The sequence below is a fragment of the Nyctibius grandis genome, chromosome 4 (genome assembly GCF_013368605.1).
Source record: "Nyctibius grandis isolate bNycGra1 chromosome 4, bNycGra1.pri, whole genome shotgun sequence".
In the NCBI taxonomy this organism is placed as follows: domain Eukaryota; kingdom Metazoa; phylum Chordata; class Aves; order Nyctibiiformes; family Nyctibiidae; genus Nyctibius; species Nyctibius grandis.
In genome coordinates, this window is record NC_090661.1 from 37,975,646 (window position 1) to 37,994,386 (window position 18,741).

At 40.2% G+C, this 18,741-nt stretch overlaps 1 protein-coding gene across 2 annotated transcripts in view; it reads left to right on the plus strand.

The window, feature by feature from the left end:
* MEIS2 (Meis homeobox 2) overlaps positions 1-18,741 on the plus strand; it is a 185,127-nt gene that overhangs the window by 160,502 nt on the left and 5,884 nt on the right. For both annotated transcript variants that reach the window (XM_068398345.1, XM_068398346.1), the window contains one exon: positions 18,065-18,123. In XM_068398345.1, the coding sequence (XP_068254446.1) occupies positions 18,065-18,123 (59 nt within the window). The remainder of the gene's footprint in view (positions 1-18,064; positions 18,124-18,741) is intronic.

Genomic DNA, 18,741 nt, shown 5'->3' on the forward strand with positions numbered 1-18,741 from the left:
ATTTTCATTGTGTGTTTATTTTGGGTACCTTAATCCAAATGCCCAGAAAAAAGAGGCACTCAGAATAACTGGATACTTGTAAAATCTGTTTGTATTGTGACTGACAAAAACCTGAGAATATTTAGCTACATATTCCTTTTACAGGGGAAAAAAACGCTGTATGTTTTTTCTTTGTTTTTGTGGGGTAGAAATTTGTTTTTAAAGTAACCAAATTTACCGGCTCAGTGAGTTAATAAGAGTGATTTCAGCTGCAATTTGTTTTGATGGTTAAGACAAAACTTCATAGATTGGTTAATGAAAAGCGAACAGGATGATCTTTATACGTTCTTAAATGCAAACAGTTTAAGACCAGAAGGAAACTGTTAGAGCCTTCAGACTGAGCTATTTTCAATTTCACCCAAACCCTCTCCGCACTGAGCAGACTAAGTTGTTTTTTTTTTTAAAAAAAAGGCATCCCATATCAATTTTTCTGAAAAGTGTTGACTCCTGAAGTGTTAATCATTACACTGTGTATTAGTAAAACAAGTGTGGAAAGCAGAATCAGTAATTCACAATGCTAAGTTTGTATAAAACCAACAATCCTCCCTGTTGCCCGCCCAACTCCTGTACAAGCCTAGCACCACGGCCTATGGGATGAACGTAAGAGTAACACAAGGCTCTGGTGTTATTTGCACCCTTCTGATAGCTAAGCTTTTTGTGCAGGGTTCGCTGTGGAATTTCAAAGACAATAAGCAAATTTGCACCAGACAAACACAAAGTTGCATTCCTTTACATTTTAGATGCGAGAGATAAAACAGATACAGTGCCGTTCAACCCTTTGTCAAGGTGACACAATCCCAAAAAAGCTTTGATGCTGTCTATGGCAAACCTCATGAGGATCTGAGTAGGAAACAAAATCTGGTTAGTTTGTTTGACTCACCTTTCTAACTACAAGCATTCAGAAGGGGTTTCTGTACAATTCTCTTCCCCCCTCTTTATTGTGTGGTTTGCTTTGTTTGCTTGAGTTTAAAACTGCCATTACATGAAACTGTTGCAAGTATAAATAATTTAGAAGATAACTCTGTGGGGATACTAATAATATGTCCCTGCTTTTGTAATAGCAACTCATTACCATTCTGAGAACTAGTATTTCATAGGAACGATTACACAACATCACTGAATCGTGGATATTGTGGACATTAACGATAAAAATATTTTTACACCTATTTAATTAAGTGTATTTTCCTTCTTAAAAATGCCCCTTTTGTTTATGACCTGCACCACTGCTTTAAATTCTCTAAAAATACCCAAAGGCTTCTTGAGTGGACAGATGGATGGACAGACATATACATTCATCTGGTTTTATCTATCTTAAGTGTTTGGATGTAATACCTTTCCCCAATAAAAAGCCACAACGATACAATTATCTAACTATGCACAATTACTTCTAAGGGAAATCTAATCAGTTAATAGATGTTAAGAAAGACAAATGTACAAAGGTAATAAGTGGGTCAAACTCAGAGAGTCCTACTCTGTTCACTCGCATTTAAAGGGAAGAAAAAGCTTTTAATGGGGCTTCTTTTACTTTTACCCCATCATTTTATAAATTGTTTTGCCAACCCTTCATAGCAAATAGTAATTTTAAGTAGACCAACATCAAGCTCAGGTTGTGTGCACTTGGTGTTAATGATAGTGTAGCTGCCTTTTCAGGAATCAGTAAGTTCAACAGTTGAGGTTTTTTTCTTTTTTTATATTTTTTGTTTGGTCTCCAGTAAATGAATGGGTACTGTCAGTCTGAATGACTGTTGCTTAGAGAAATCAAGCTCTTTATCGTGCTGACCTCATCCTGGGGTCTTTTGGAAAGTCATAGGGCAGGCAGGCACTGTTTAAAGCAGTCATAAGTAAAAGACTGCTCGGTGCTCTGCACAAAACAAACAACAGTGAGGATTAAACAACTCATGAGATGTAATGGCCACCCTCTCACACAGATGCATACTATTTCAGGACTTGGATCTTTGGACTATATTATGGAGAAAGATACTGATTATAGATAATCATAAACTGTTCAAAACTACCTTCTTTTTTTTTATATAAACATTGCAGAGCCTTATCAGAACCACATTCACATCATCTGTTCCAAAGTGTAGCTATGCTGTGATGATTCCCAGGGCAAATTATTTAGATGTTTGAGGATGCATAGTCCATTCAAACAAAATGGCACTCAAGAACTAGGGGGAAAGCATATTTATTGTTTTAAAATACTGTGAAAAGCTTCACACTAATGACTATAAGAGAGTTAAAATTACTGATGAGATGGAACATGCCACAGCTGCAGCTACTGCAGAGATTGTTTAGCTAACAAAGTATTACAATAAACAGAGCATTGTTTAAAAGAAGTTCATGTCTTAGATAGTATCATTTTATATAGATGGGTTTATAACCTGGCGAACAAAACTGACAGCAAACCCAGAGCAACATTACTCTCAGACATTCTTAAATACAAGTCTTACTCCGCTATACTCCTCTAGGACTCCTCAGACGTTTATTCCCACTGCCCCAAATCCACATGCATTTCCTAGTGTTGCTCTTTCTCTCGCATCTCCAGTGTCTGCCTGTCTTCCTATTTCCACTTCAACAGTATGTCTCTTTTGCTTCTGCTTTCACCTCTTCTCACCTTGACTATTGTAGTCCCCTTCTCTCAGGACTCTAAGTCTCAGTTTTTCAACCCCCCCCAGTAATGTGCCAAATGCTGATGCTTCCTTCTTACACACACATCAAAATCTCCTCCTACTTTAGGCAGTTCAGCAGCCTTCCACCATCCTTTTCTGGATCAATTTCAAAATTGTCTTTTTTAAAACAATGTCAAAACCAACTTCAACATAGATGTCTTTTTTTGATATTCTCTTCTCTACTGTCTGTCTAATGCTGCCCTCCCCTCAGTTCTGCAATCTCAGTTGAAAAATCCTTCCTCTCTACCATAGCTGCCATCTAAAGAGCCTTTCTGTATCATTGGCTGTCATATATTTTCTCCTTTGCCTGTACATACCTCTTAATTTCTCTCCATGGAAACTGGTTTGGGACTGAGTTCATGAGGAAGATTAATACTGTATGGCATGCTTAAGCAGTTATTATAGAACTGTGCTATATTGGAAAACCAGAGCATGATCTAGGCAGCACTTGGAATAAATTTGGCAGAAGGATGAAATGTTTTTTTTCAGTCCAGATGAAAAACATGCCCACAAAAAATGTCACTTACCAATTTTTTACCTGGATTTAGTACACCTGAAAATGAAGTGTAGGCACCCATCTTAGCTGCACATCTTTGCATCAAATTTGTCCTAGCAATGGGGTTCTTGGAACTCTGAGATTTTTGTTTCAAATTAGGATGTGGAATATGACATTTTGATGTTTTCATATTTGTTGTTTTGTAGACCCTAATTTCTTGGACCAAAGGAAGACCGGTCCTCTAGGTACAGGATTTTTTTTGACTGTGAACACATGTATCAGGCATCAAAAATTAGGCAGCTAATTGGACCACTCTTCTCAGCAGAACTGATCAGTGGTTAAGGGACATACATAAAATACAGCTGCATTTTTTCAACTCAGGCTTCTGTCAAAACTCATTTAGAGTGCTAAATTTTTCTTTGGTTATTGACCACTATATTTGTTCGTATTTATTTCACTGACTCACAGAGCTCATGTATATCCTGAAATGTCTGCACGATCTCAGGTGAGACACCACAGGCTATGCTCTCTTAGTCTAGAATTTACTAGGATTAAAGCAGATGTGGCATTACTAGGGTCTGCTAAGCCTCATGTGATTTATAAAGATATAAAATATATCTTTTATGATTACGATGATGCTAAAAATTTTGTGGATGATAATATAGGCATATTGGAAAGACTGAATATAACAACTGCAGAAGAATCAAGAAAAGGAAATAGAAACTAACTCTCCTTTACTAGTTCATCTGAATGGGTGTCTGCATTTGTTGCTCCTATTATTCTGTTTTACATGGATGCAAGTTTACGAGTTTACATGTGTAAAGGCATATTTGATTTCTAAAATAGTTAAATATTACAGCATTTTCACTATCAAGCTAGAAATGTGTAATGTTCCTAGGAATGTACATGTCATTGATAATTTTAATAATTCAAAGTGAAAAACAAAGAATAACTTTCCCTCTTCTAACTACTGATTTATCTTCCTATGTTTTCTTCCATTAGGACACTGAATTACAATGAAAAAAATAGGTTTTATTCCATTTATAGTTAATTTCTTATCAAATTTCTTTTTACATTCTTATGCACACAAGCACAATGCTGAACTACTCTGCTTGAAGATGCTGCCTGTGAATTTGGAGCATTTTTTTCTCTTTTCACGGGCTTTTTTTGTTTTACATAGTGTTTCTATTGACCTTAAATTTTGTGTTTCTTTCAAAGGTTGGTTAAAAGTGTTGTAAAACTTGGCTTGAACTTCTTATGAAAGTATTATTATAATATTGGCTTATAAACCAACTAAGACACAATAAAAGATCTGTGTAGCATATTTCACAAAATATTTCCTCATGAATATATATGTATTTGTTAGATATGTATATCATTTGAGTTGCACATGAGTGTCAAGCACAAATCCTGCAATCTTTAGTTTAAGCTAATCTTTATCTTTAGCCTTCACCGAATTCTCCAGCATCATCACCTAGCTGCTGCCCAGTCCTGAGATGCCTACAATCTTTTGGTCCACGTATACTTGTTTCCATTGGTGAACATGCACAAAACTGCTTGGAATGGGATATAATTGCGAAACTTGGAACCATAACCCTGGCAGTACTGAAAAGTGAGATATTGCCCTGCCCATGGTTGTTTCATATAGAAAGGACCTCCAGGATAGAGGAGTAGGAACACAAATACGTATATGGCGATAGATAGACAGTAATGTGTTCCAGAGTGACACACAACTTTCAACACAAAATCAGCCTTGCCTCGGTATATCTTCCCAGGGGATAAATCCAACCGAAGTTCTTGTCATACATCAGCCATACCAAGTTTTACACAAAAGAGGCAAACGGGGTAGAGGGAGTGCTACACTCAATGGCTCATTGGCTAGAAAATTCACTTGTTAAATAGGATATATGTTTGCAGATCTTCTCTTTGTCTTGATTTAAATCAATGTCTTAACTGTTCCAAGTGAGTTGAGTTTCCCAATCAATGGGCTATTGAACATAATGCTCCATCTTTACTCTTCTTCACTATCATGCCTTTCTTGTTCTCCTGGCTGCCAGTTCTGTTGTGTATATAACAACTAGTCAGTAGAACAAAATTAAATAAGAACAAGGGCTTGACTGTACAGCCTTTTGGTTAGGCCTCCAACTTCAGATGTGTGAGAGTTAAGTGCTGGTTAATTATGACTGTATAATTACTTCAGGGGGAACATCTTCAGCATGAGAACTGAAAGGGCTTTGTTCACTGTACTGAATACCTGAGTGTTTCAGATATACTTTTAGGATGCAACGGACCTATGCTCAAGTCTTTGTTCCAAATCAAGCAGGATAGGGAGACAAAACTTGATCTCCTCCTTTCCAGATAAATAGTCAAATAATTATGGTGTCAGCTATAAGGGAAAGAGATCTTTATCTGTGCTGTTATAAGAAAGAACAGACTTGTCCTAAGATGTCTCTCTCACTAAAAGGATTCTTAGGAAACCTGACTGGACATAAGTGTGTTCCGTGGTTCTGGCAGAAAGTAACTCACTGTTAGAATATGCATATACACAGCAGCAAAAATGATGATGGGACGGGGCGTTAAAAAGTAGAAATCTACATGCCTAAAGAATTTAGGCACTTTCAGTGTTAAGTGAGGGCTCTTTTTTTTTTTTTTTGTGTACAGCAAAATGTAGTTAGGTATCTAAGTCCACCTTCTGGTGATTCCTGGAACATCTAACCAGAGACAGGAATTTCCTTGGGAGCAGATCACCTACAATTTAGGCACTAGTGTCAACATCCCTTTGCTAGTACTGCCTTCTAACTCAGAATTTTACTGAACATTAGGATTGGCTTTACAGGGCCTGTGATGATTTTGATAATAAGACTTGGTCATTTTGAAAATATTCCTTACACACCTGAGTTCTTTACTAGACCAGGCTGAAGTGATCACCATTGTTGGATACGGCCATGCAATTAGCAGTTTTGTGGGCTCAAATGCAGGTTTATACACATATTCTTAGATGCCTTCACCCCTACGCAGTGCAGGAACAATCAGTGAAATTCTGAAAATTAAGCCTCAACACCCTACCAGTCAGAACAGTCAGAGTTAATATTGAAATCAATCAGCAACCAGTTATTAAAATTATGTAAGATCACACACAGAGTTTCCAAACTGCTCTCATAAAGAAAGATAAATATTAGATAGGTTGTATAGATTGGGTTTCATTTCATAACAGATATCTTAATTGTATGCAAAATATAGGATAGTGGAACACATTACAGAACTGGCCAGTTTTCATTGAAGAAATATGTGCTCAGTTTCAAGCTTCTTTTTGTGGTATGATTTGATTTGCACATGAGATATGTAAGTGGTAGTGACTGCATTGAAAGAGACTTCACCAGCTACTCATCCTTTAACAGAAGAAAGAAAAATACATTAATAGCCCCCTCTTTAGCTGAGGAAGCCAACAACAACTGAAATGTGGGGCACTTGAGCACAGGCTCCTTCAATGCTCTGTTCTACCCATAAGCCAGCTGAGTACTGAAATCAGGGGAACCCAACCTTTCAAGTGCTTCAGAAAGCACAAATCTTCCCAGTTTCAGTCCTTAGCTTTTTCAGAAGAATGAAAACACTGGAGAGAAAATAAACGGTGTAACATTCACATGTATGTCCTCAATCATAGCATATCTGGCCATCTAGGACCCCTGCAGAGCATCAGCAAGCTTTATCGCTGACTTGCCAGCTGTACTTTGCAATTATCTCTGGTGAGCCAGCAAGATAGACTGGGGAGCAGGAGCTGAGCCCTGGGGGAGATGAAGCACTGGTCAGAAAGTACAGGAGCCTGTGATATGGAGTGATAGGCTGAGGAAACGGCTCCATGGAGGTTTTTAAATTTTTCTATTCCATGATTCCAAACCACTTTGGCTTACAGTAACTAAGACACAAGGATACATGAAACATTCATATACTAACAAACTCTCAAAAATGTTTTTAGAGCATTTTCCCCTGATTCCTGTGGGATACAGAGACCACAAAATGGGATGAGACAGAGTAAAAGATTCACCGGTATGACACTGTGAAGATCTGTATAATTACTTCTTCGTTTTAGCACACTTAAATAATATAGCTGTACCACACTTGTACAAGCTGCTAGTACCTTCAGTCACTGTGGAGCTCATATTCCATAACACGGCAGGCTGCAGTCTCATGATGTCTGTGGTGTTGATACATCTTTAGCTACTAAGCCATTAGACCCTCTGGTTTGATAAAGTCTTGCCACTGGTATTGGAATAATTAAAGGGAAAAAATGAACATGTTTCTGCATCTACAGAAAGAAAGAAGATTAACATAAGCAGAATCTCCAGTAACCAGACAGTGCAAAGAGCAAAACACAAGGGATACCAGCATGTAGGTATGACTTACTGAGAGGTGATTAGGTGTATCTGGATAAGAGCTATGACATGGGAGAGAGGGGGGATGTATTTATACATAGTGTATTATTTATGCCCATTACTTCTAATTGCCTAACTAGTTCTCTTTCCTCTCACGTATACTTTAGTACCCACCAGCCAGAGAAAGATGTCTACAGCTAAATATCTGCCAATTATTATGGACTTTTGCTTAATATTCTATTGTTCCACTGACAGCACAGTTTTTAATATATCATTTTATACTATCCTGTACATCATCATTTTCCTGCCTCCCTTAGGGCCCTGGCTGTAATGGTTCTTATTTATTTCCACAAGCTAACATATATGCAAAAGATCTTGTAGTCATGATGTCAGCCCCACCACCCTCACCTCTTCCCATCTTTGTTTTTGTAGTCCTTTTTTTCTGTTTTTAAAGTTACAGTATAAAGAAGTGTGAACACAGCATGTGTGTAGACACATACCAGGGTCAAATACACAGCTTCTTGTGTGGTTCCCTTCCCCATCTGTAAACGCACAAGACACTCCTCTCCTGCTCAGCAGCGTTATACTGCAGCCTTTTCTTGTGGCCTTTTTTTAGCCAATAAACTTGAAAACAGATCAGGAAATAAAGGAAAACTTCCTTGCTATTCCACTGGGTGAAGCAGGAGTTTAACAGCCCATGTAGTGAACAATCACCTCAGAATCTGCTCAGCACCTTCCAAGTCTAAAAGAACTGAATGGGGCATTGACTCTGTGCTGGCAGTGCCACGGTCTGGTTAGTTGCATCAAATGTTATTTCTGACTGAGTACTTGTTTTGCAAAAATGGTTTTTTTTGAGGAGAATCTGCAACAGTATAAGCTGGCGGTAGCTGTGACTGTATCGCTGACTCTGAAACAGAACAGGCATCTTTAGGATCAGTAGTCCTCAAACTTTCAGCAGTGTGTTTCTATAAATATATTTTGGCTGTGTTTTTTTTAAAGTGAGCACTTCGGATCCAATTTCCTGAGGTCCGCTGGTTGACAGGTAGAAAAATACATATCTTTTTCCTTCAGATTTTAATAACAATGAAAAAGTGTACAAGCTTCATGGACAAGACAGGACAGTGGGTACAAAAAAAATGTTATCTTAAGGCAAAATTTACTGTCAGGGAAAATGGAACATTCCTTCTGAACTCACGAACTGGTAGTGCATGTGCAGGTTGGTTGTAGATGGTTGCTACAATAAGGCTTCTTTCATACAGGTGTGTTTATGCCCCAGGCTTGCTGGCCACAGTCCATTCCATTTACAGAAGCTGAATTAAACAATAACTACTGCATTGCAAAAAGAAGAAGGAAAAAAAAAAAGGTGAGCGTCAAAGGAGATGCCTGAGAGCTTTGTTAGGGCCAAGAAAAACCCTGTTGCAGTTGTCAGAGCTTGTTGATGTTGCAGAGAACGGCACTTTTTTTTTTCTGCTGGATTTTGTGGTTCTGCCTTAGGAAAGAAAGTAAAATAGAACGGAAGAACAAAGTCCTACTCTATAAATCAGCAGCTGCTCCTTGCCAGATCAAAGGAGTGACATTTTTGCTCCTGGACTACTTGTCCACTTTAGGTGCTTGACAGACAGCTAACAGCTGGCCTGTTACATAGTATAGGAGAGTTGGGCTACATCTTCTTCAGCGTAGATGACAAGCTAATCAGAGATATCCATAGCACAGGACATGTGAGTGCACCTTGATCTCTTCAAACATACCCAGTACATAATTGCTAAACACCTTTATACATTTTTGGCAAGTTGTTACTTAGGTAGTTTCCACTGAAAAGTAAGGAGAATTAATGCCTGAATCTAATTTGATCAGGGAAGTTTAACAGATGTTAAATTTGTTGACTACTCTCCCTTTTGAGTCAATTTAGAATTGACTAAAAAATTTAATATGAAACTATTAAAAAGATGCGTAAAATACTTTGATGTGGTATTATTCTAAAACAACGCTATTTTTAAAAAAATAGTTACCTAAAATGAGGCCTCTCAACTGCTATGTAAGAAGCTAGATAAGCTGGTTGTGTTTTCAAGACGGCTAGACCGTCATTAGTTTTGAAAATCTTTTCCTGTGAGTTTAAGATGATAAATTAACACATCTTTAAATGCATGAGTTACTTAAGATTTTATAGGAGATCTGTTATCTACCTTTAACATGGATGTCTACGTGCCAGCAAATGAAAGTGCATGCCAAATTAGCTAAAATTGTAGTTAGCATCTCCACAAAGCGTATGTATACAAACCTGGAATTTTAATACCAGTAGTAAAAATTTCAGAGCAATTCAGTTTCTTGTTGATTCCCAGCTGCAATAAATCAAGTACAGGATGAGGTTATTTACTACAGCTTATGTCTATTGACTTTGCATTTTATCTGTAAGATATGAATAGCTAAGGAAGTGTGTCTGTTTGTCTCCTCCCTTCCTTTCAAGTATCTTTAAAAGATCGTTTTTACAGTGCATGATAAATAACCATATATGCATAATCTTATGGCACTCATGAGAGAGTAACAACCACTGCTGGTGCGTGCTGTGCGGCTTCAGCTGCGGTCGCATGCGCTGCGAGGCCCCTGTTACCCGCCAGAAGCCCAGGGGGAATCGGGGATGACACCTTTCCACCTAACCTGAGGTTTCCCCAGAGCTTGTGAGGACCTTTGTGCCTGCCCGGCGGCGGGGCCGCGCAGCAGGAGCTCCTCGCCGCCTTCACGCCAACAGGCACACGTGCCTCCCGCCCGCTCCTGCTCATCGCGGGCTCTCAGGGCTGCCTGCTGCAGCGCGAACCCGCCTTTGCACTAAGCAAAACCAGAGCACGGCCATAGCCCTACCTGGCTCCCTGGCGCAGAGGAGGCAGCCGTGCCCCCGGGGCGGCGGCCCTCGTGCCCCGGGCCCGGCCCGGCGGCGGCGCTCTTGCCCCATCTCATGGCGCCCAGCTGCACAGCAGGAGGCCTCACCTGGGGCCGCCGGAGGCTGGAACTGGGGGCAAGCCCAGTTTTGCAGCAGGGAGTGGCAGCTCTGCTGTTGCCAGCATTACTGGGTACCAAACCCAAGCGCAGGCTGCCTTTGGCCTCGGTGCCGGGCCCTGGGCCGGCCACGAGGCCGAAGGCAGCAGTGGGGCGCAGGCCGGCGAGGGAGCCAGGTGGCCATGGGGCCTCCTGGTTCGTGGGGAGCACCAGGGAGCCCCGACTGCGACAGAGGCCTCCTGGATGTCTGACGCCTGGACGTTTCTTCATTGTAGGGAAAGGGTCCTGTGCACAAGCCCCTGCCCCAGGAGCAAAGGCAGGGTGGCTCCACAGGGTCTGTGCTGCAGTGCAGGTGCTCCCGGTGACAGGCACCAGGTCCTTCCTTGGCAGAGCCAAATCATCTCCCTGTGCTCCCAAGAGGTAACCTGGTAACCGAGAGTTACATGTTCAACAAGACAGATTTTCTCTGAGGTGAATAGATGCCCGTCTTGCCAATTCTCATGATTTTATCACAAGGCTCAAGTTATTTCATGTTAACTTGAGGTCCCACCTCCAGGAGACAACGGTTACGTGAGAATCTTTTCAAGTAAGTTTCTAGATTTTGTGGCTGAGAAGAGCAGTTTAAAAATGTGGTGCAATGACTGAAAAACTCGCAAAGTAAACACCGAGAAGAGCGCTGTTTAAATTTCTGATTTTTTAGGACAGTCTCACAGTTACAGGACGGGCAAATTCATGATTTCCAACAATTGGCAGCTCCAAGTGGCATAACGTATTTTAAGGAACGTTCCAAGTTATGTTGGAACATAAACATACAAGATGCGGCAAAGGTCTTTGGAATGGTTAGCGCCTGCCTCAGGCTGCCTCAGACACCCAAGCTTAGTTGTTCTTTGTCATCTTCTGGAGCCTTCTCTACACCAAACGTGGATGCTGACTTAGGTCCTCTGAATCACACCTTTGACAGCTGTGAGATGGCTAAATTAGCTTAAGAAAATCAGTTTAAACAGTCCATAACCCCCTTCTCTAACAAGGCTGTCCAAAACTACTTGAAGTTTTGTCAGCGAATGAACCTGCCCGTCCCTCTCTCTTCCTCTCAAAACCAATCATGTAAGTGACTCCATTTCGCAATATTCATGACTTAGGGAAGTCTTGTTTAGATGGCTCATTTCCAGGTGACTAACTTAGCTTTTTTAATTTCCTGCAAGGAATGCTGCAAGTAAGAGTTGGTAACCAGGTGCGTCATAGATTCAGTAAAGCATAAACAAGGGCTTTTTCAACTATTTTTGTACACACACATACAGAAAGACACCTAATTCTGTCAGTTTAGAATACATATTGGAGGGAGAAGTTAAATAAACTAAGATAACTAGATTTTACTTACTCACATAAAAGTTTGGGTGATAGACAAAGACTGCTGTAAAGGTTGGGGGGTGTATATTGATAAACGTGTTTCTGCAGATTAGTCTGTTCAAATGCATTCTTTCAGATTGCTTTGATCTGCTGGAGACTTATGAAATTATTCTTTCAGCCTGGGAAAGAAGTAATTTTCTAGGTTACTTATGAAAACATTTTTTGTGACTTAGATATAATATTTCATTGGTTATTTTCCCTTCCAAATTAGGGCATTCTTGGGCAACAAGGGATCAGTGTAGTATATACTCTTGAGCTAAACACTGACGTGTTTGTAGTCCAAACACTGAAATATCATTTAGTCAAAGATTTCTTTTCCCATCCAAGGTGAAAACATTTGGATTATTTTTTAGAATGCATTCTTAAGCTCTTACTCAGCAAAACATTGAAGCAGGTGCTTAAACCCCATTTATTCATCAAGCTCAACTCCTATTTACCTAGGTTTAATAAGAGCCAAGCTTTTCATATAGGTTTGGCAGGTTTTTGAAAAATCTTGCTAGACTGTTCCTCTGGGTATCTAAATGTTTTGAAAATTAGGCTTTATATTCAGATAACAGAAAATAAACTATATTAACCCTACATTATTGTTGTTATTGTTGTTACTTTTATTTTTATTATTTCTATGACCAAGCCTGTGACAATGTTCATTCAGTATATCTGCTCTTTTTAAGCAAAAGAGCAGAAGTGTCTTCTTGGGCTGAAATCTAAATTGAGGCAAAACTTTCCTTGTTATTAAACCTTTTAGAGAACCGATTGTGAATTTGTCTCACAAATTTGTTTATTTCTCTGTTTTTCACATAAAGAATTGAGAACCCATTTATGCAGTGGCTAGTTTGTTAAATAAATGCAACATTTTAACCCTTCATTTTCTGGGATGGATGTTTTAAGTGGAAATCTAGATTGAAGACTGATACAGAAAAGTTTTGAGTTGTACGTGGTGGCTCCATGTCATTCCTCAGTCTCTCAGAAGGAGCAGTCTACTCTGCTGCAGGGGACTGGTTCAGTTTTGCACCAGTTCATCTCACAGAAGACTTTAGACATGTAGACAAGTGACTGGAGTCAAATACCACTCTCTGCTTGAGAAATTCAGATTAGACCCCAAGTTGGAGCTGAATTGTAGTTTCCTAACCTTTCATGCAATTCATCCTCTTGAAACAAGACATGTTGTGGCTGTACATACTTAAAGTGAATTTCCCGTTATAGCCATAGAGTAAAGCTGGAGACATTTCTAATTCTGATTACCAATCAGTACAGCCACTAACAGTTCAATTCAAGAACTGATCTTACTCAGATTCAGCTACGGATTGGTCACAGTGTTTTGAAATGCATGTACAGTACATATAAAAAGGACAGTGGAAAAAACAACAAAAAAATTATTTTTGAAAGTGACAGACTTGAGCAAGCAGACTAAGAGATCTCTATTTGCTGTTTATTGTCTTTTGCACTTTGCAGAAATATCTCTTTGCGATTTTATCTGAACATTATTTGTTATAATCATAAAATGTATTATGTAAATATGAGTTTAACTCACATTTGATATGACTGGAGATAAAATACGATAAATATATAACGAAGATCAATTACAGGACTTCCTATAAGATTCAGAATACATGTTTATTTTGGACAGAGAAAACCAAAGCTCTATTTGAAGAGATGCAATTAAATGCATATATTTAGATTATATTGTCATGCTAATTAGAAATGGTAGGAACCAATTAGGACTCGGGCTACCAAAGCACCAGACTACACTGCATATTAACCTTTACTGCTGTACTGGTTTTTGCTGGAAGCAGATAAAAATGAAATGTGTTCTTTTGAAAGTCCATGTTGTTGTGCATTTTGAGCCAAATCTTGTTCATTGTGCTTTCACAAATTGTCCCACAAAAGTTACTGGAACTACTTGTGTGAGAAAGACAGACTCTGGCTATAGGAAATATATGTGGCTGCTTTAGGTAGCAATTAAAGAAAAATATAAGATGCAAAAAAACTTCTTTGGATTCAAATGGCTGTTGTTTGAATAGGTGAGTAATCTGTCATTTGCAAAATGCTGGAAGTGAGATTTTCATTAAACTTCCTATGTCAATGACATGTATTTCTCAACATTACACACCTCATTTATCATTCCGGAATGAGGACCAAGTACCACATGAACATAGAGTTGGTGAAGGTATCACCTCACAGCCCTAGAGGCTGCTGACCCTTCCTTATCTACACAGCAGGTAAGGCACAAACAGTGGCAATGTGAGTTCTCTTTGCAGTCCCCTGCCAGTGTGTCTGACTGCTATGCTGGCGGAACAAAGGAAAGATAACATATGGATAGCAGATTGTAGGAGCGCTGAAAGAGGACTGAGGAAATCTATGTTGGGTGTGTGGCTCTGCCAAAGATCTCTTGTATGACTTTGTCCTTGTCACTTAATCTCCTTCTGTCTCCGTTCCCCTTTGCAAATAGGGAGAAAGCGTCTCTCCTTTCCCCCAGGCTTTGCCTGGAAAACTGTTCAGACCCTGAGTTCTCTTGGATGGTGTGCTTGTACAGCATGGGGCAGAGGAAGACTGAGCTTCACTGGGTCCTCTAATTGCTGCTATCTTCCAAATAATAGGAATTACTATTAACAGAAGAGTAACAAAGAAATCCATGTCTTGTGGATAGATTTTACTCATCTTTTCAGGCCATTCAATCTTTGGCCTCTGGGTGAAGGATATGAACAAGGCAGGCAATTAGTGTCAGGAACAGAGCTGTGAATTCTTCTTTTATAGGGTTCCAAATAATGCTGGAAATAGTGGCATTGGTGTTCTTTTTTTTTCACCTGTCTTTTAATGCCTTTTGAAGACATTTGTGCCAAAATAACATCACAGTGTTTCTGCAACCCACGAACTGAAGTGATGTGCAAAAGGCTGTTTTGCTTTACTTTCTCTCTGGAGATGGCTCCCTGAGGGATTCAAAAAAAGCCCTCAAAAGTGTAAAGTCTAGGGCAGGGACGATGGTTTCTACGTCTCTGTTATGCACTGTGCATATTTATGGGGCAGTATAAAGAATAAATAATAATCCACAGACACTGCATTCTGTGCCCTTGTCTACCAACTGTGCTGATGCATTACGTGATGTAGCTACTGTTAATGAAACTAGGACCTGATTTTTAGCTTCACCTGAAATGTATGTCTAGTTTGCACCTGCAATTTTGCAAATATAAATAATTTAATGTGTAATTTTTCAGACATACCCATTGGCGGGTATAACTGATGCTGTTTATGGACAGGATTTTTCAGAGGAACCGTAGAAATAGAATTTCAAAACGATCTGGATGACTAAAGCCTCTGTGCACCTCTGTCTTTCTAAGTATATGACAGTGTATCATCTCTTCAGACAAAGTGTTGCTGCTCTAGAGGACATCATTTGCGCCCACAGTTATGCACATGTGCAAAAAAAAAATGGATAAATAATGAAATCAGAAATCAAACCCAAGCACTACTTTTTGCAAGATTTGCTGGACAAAAGTGATCACTTTTAACGCTATTTTTTTCTGTAGGAAAACAAAGACTGGGGGACTCACTACTAGGGCTTTAACTCCCATTTCCAAAATAGCTAGTGAATTGCCTCTATGTGGAGTTCACACCGAAAGGCTGGCATTATTCATACAAGTGGAATAAAATAAGGCCAAGATCTTTTGGAAGTGAATGGCTGCACAAGATTGGGTTTTCAAAGGTCCCCAAAGGCTTGCTCTGTGGTGGCTGTTGTATGTTTTTAAGGCTGGAGCGGACTATCCCAATCTGCGTGCTCCCGGAGGGAAAGCAGTTGTCACCTGAAACCCTTCAGGACTTAGAATTTTCTTAATGCTCTGCCTTGTTGTGCGAGCCCATTGAAAAAACACTTCAGAGGGCACCCATTTCTTACTAATGTAAACTTTCTGAGGAGTATCCAAAGATATGACCTCTGGGTGAACCTTTAACCTTCCCCTTAATTATTTGTTTGAAGACAGTGTCGAGTTCTCCCGCTGAGAGCCAAGGCCCATAATGCTTTGCAGCCCTGTGTGCCAGGGTGTGTGTGCAGGGAAGTGGAGAGGGGCATAAATAAGGGGACCACCAGATGTAAATAATAAAAGTGGTTGGGGTTTAAATAAAAAACGAAAAAGCAATTTGGTTTCCCTGAAGAGTGGCCTGATTGAAGAAAAGGGGTTAGTAAGACGGAAAGTGTGTGCGTGTGGGGGGTGTTTCTGTTGTCTGTGATTTTTTACAGGCCTAAATAAGTGTTCATTCCATTCTTTAAAACCTTGCCATCTGTATACACCATTAGAAGCTCATAGGAGAAGAGAAAACAGCCTTATCAGGCTTCCCTGTTAATCTGTATTGGCCTTAACTTTAGCTGATAAAAGGCGCGCTGGATGGAGGAGGTTCAGGTCAGGCTCCATTTGGTCAGCGCGGTAATGTTACTGGAAAGTAGCTCAGCAAATGAAGTGCTATCGGGACCTTTGTCTTTGAGGACACAAACATGCCTTGAAATCACAGTGCTGGGGCAAGAGATGCCTTCGCTGTGCCGCAGTCAGAAGGGAATAAACAAGTACATCGACTGTGTCTGAGTTTTTATTTTAATACCTGAAGTCATGACTAATTCTGAGGCAGGATGACATTTCTGACAACTGAATTGTACTTTTCCTAAAGAATAAAGAGTGCCTTTTGGATGTAAACAGCAAGATGCAAAAGAGCCCTTTAGTGTTACTTGTAACATTTATGCATCTGTCTCGTGAAATTTCCACAACTGTGATTACGGAAGAAGAAGTCGAAGGTGTGCCACTGTCTTTTATTATCTGCGGAGGAATTTAACCGGGGGGCGGGAGGGAGGGAAGCGCAACAAAAGGCCTTGCAAAATTGATGCCATGTAAAGGCTAGCAATTTACTAAATGAGCAGATGAACTTAGTTTTCAGTTAACTGACTGAAAGACTTCGCTAGGCATTGGATCGGGCCCAATGGCAATTATTGGAGGCTGCTTTGGATGATGGGCATGTTAGTATTTCTGAAGAGGATTAAACACTAGTATTCGACTTCATTAGCACTCCTTAAGGGTCACCAGCCGAAAGCCTGAGCTGTGAAATAGCACACAAAACCTGCGCGAAGGCTCCAAAGTGTTCTCAAACACAAAGAGGGGGGACAAAAACAAGCGTGGCTCCTGAGTGATAGAAAATTGCCCTGTTTTGAAAGGAACTCTGTGAATAGGCAAGTTTCAAAATTATTTTAGGGACATTGATTTGGCTTCGCTTGTGCCGATGTGGATCGCTGCGCATTAAGCTAATAAGAAATATGCAAGCACTTATTTTTGGATTACCAGCAAAATTAAATCCAGGCTCCACAGCCAACTAACTGCCTTCACCAGCACTCAAAAGCCTCGTCAACTGCCCCGGTTTGATGGGGGGGGGGAAGGTTATTTTGGGCCTAATATTAACCACATGTACCTGCGTAGGGCGGGCAGTGGCCTTGTGTGGGGTGTCCCCGCTTGGCCGCAGAGGCTGTCCCCAGCTGGCACTGACCTCCACATGACCCCCGCCTGTACAGGCGCCGGCTGCGGGAGTTGCAGAAGAGCAAAAGTCTTTCTGGGCCGGCACTTATTGCTGCTGCGCTGGTGATAAAACTTCAGACAGCCTAATTGATGGCTTTGCTGACCTAACGATACCTTGTGAAAGCACGGAGTGGCAAAGCCTGGTCCTCATTTATGGCCAGCTGCAAGGGTAGCTGGATCCCTGGGATGGAAAGGGGAAAAAAAAAGTCTCCCAGCCTGTGAACTTTAACCAGGTTCTGAGCCACTCGAAGAAGTTAAAGAAACGTTTGTCTTTTAACACAAGTTTTTGGTCTCATTTACTTGTTCAAAGCCTTCTGGCAAATCCAGCTTTAGGCTGACTAGTAAAATAAGCGTGTTACTGGTTACAATTTCTGAGCACTTAGAGGAAGATCCTTTAAAGTGAAATTATACTCTCTTAAAAAAGCAACGCGAAGCAAAACATGTTGCCACACCACCTTAAAATCCAGTCAGTTTTAAAGCAGAGGTGTTCTCAAAACACAGAAGCAAGCTGATGAAAGGACTTCTATTCTCTGTATTCTGTTGCAGGTTTATTAATGCCAGAAGAAGAATAGTACAGCCTATGATTGACCAGTCAAATCGAGCAGGCAAGTTCCAAGTAGTATCTGTATTCAAGTCCCACAGGCGCAAATCCTCATCAAGTTATTCTTCAGGAGTCCCATCACCTGGTAAATAAATGCTCCAACCAGGCATTCTGGGAGATTACTTTTTTTTCTTATGTCCCCAGAATTCCGCTGTAGGAAGCAGCTTCACTAATTGGTGCTAATTGGAGATTTCCCACCCTGACTCTACAGAAACTGCTTTTTATTTTCTCTCTGAATTGGTAATTGGGTACAAGTAGTAGCGCCACAAGCAGTTTGTTTGACTGTGAGCTCTTGAATTACTCATTGCTTGTCTTCATCCAATCAGCAGGACAATCCCATTTTCTTGCTACCCACAACTCCTTGGTGCATGCATTGCTTTCACTTCTGGAAGGCGAGCTGTAAAACTCATTGTATCCATTCATTTGCTTTGACTATTCACAATATGCTACTAATGCGACATGGTACCGTACCGCCAGAAAATATTAAAAGATTATTACTTTTGTTTAAGAATGCACCAGATATGTTCCCAGTAAAACATATGATTTTTGTAACAATACCTTTTCTACATTTCTATTAAAGCACTGGGAATACGTAACTCTTTACACAACAACTGGTGCCATG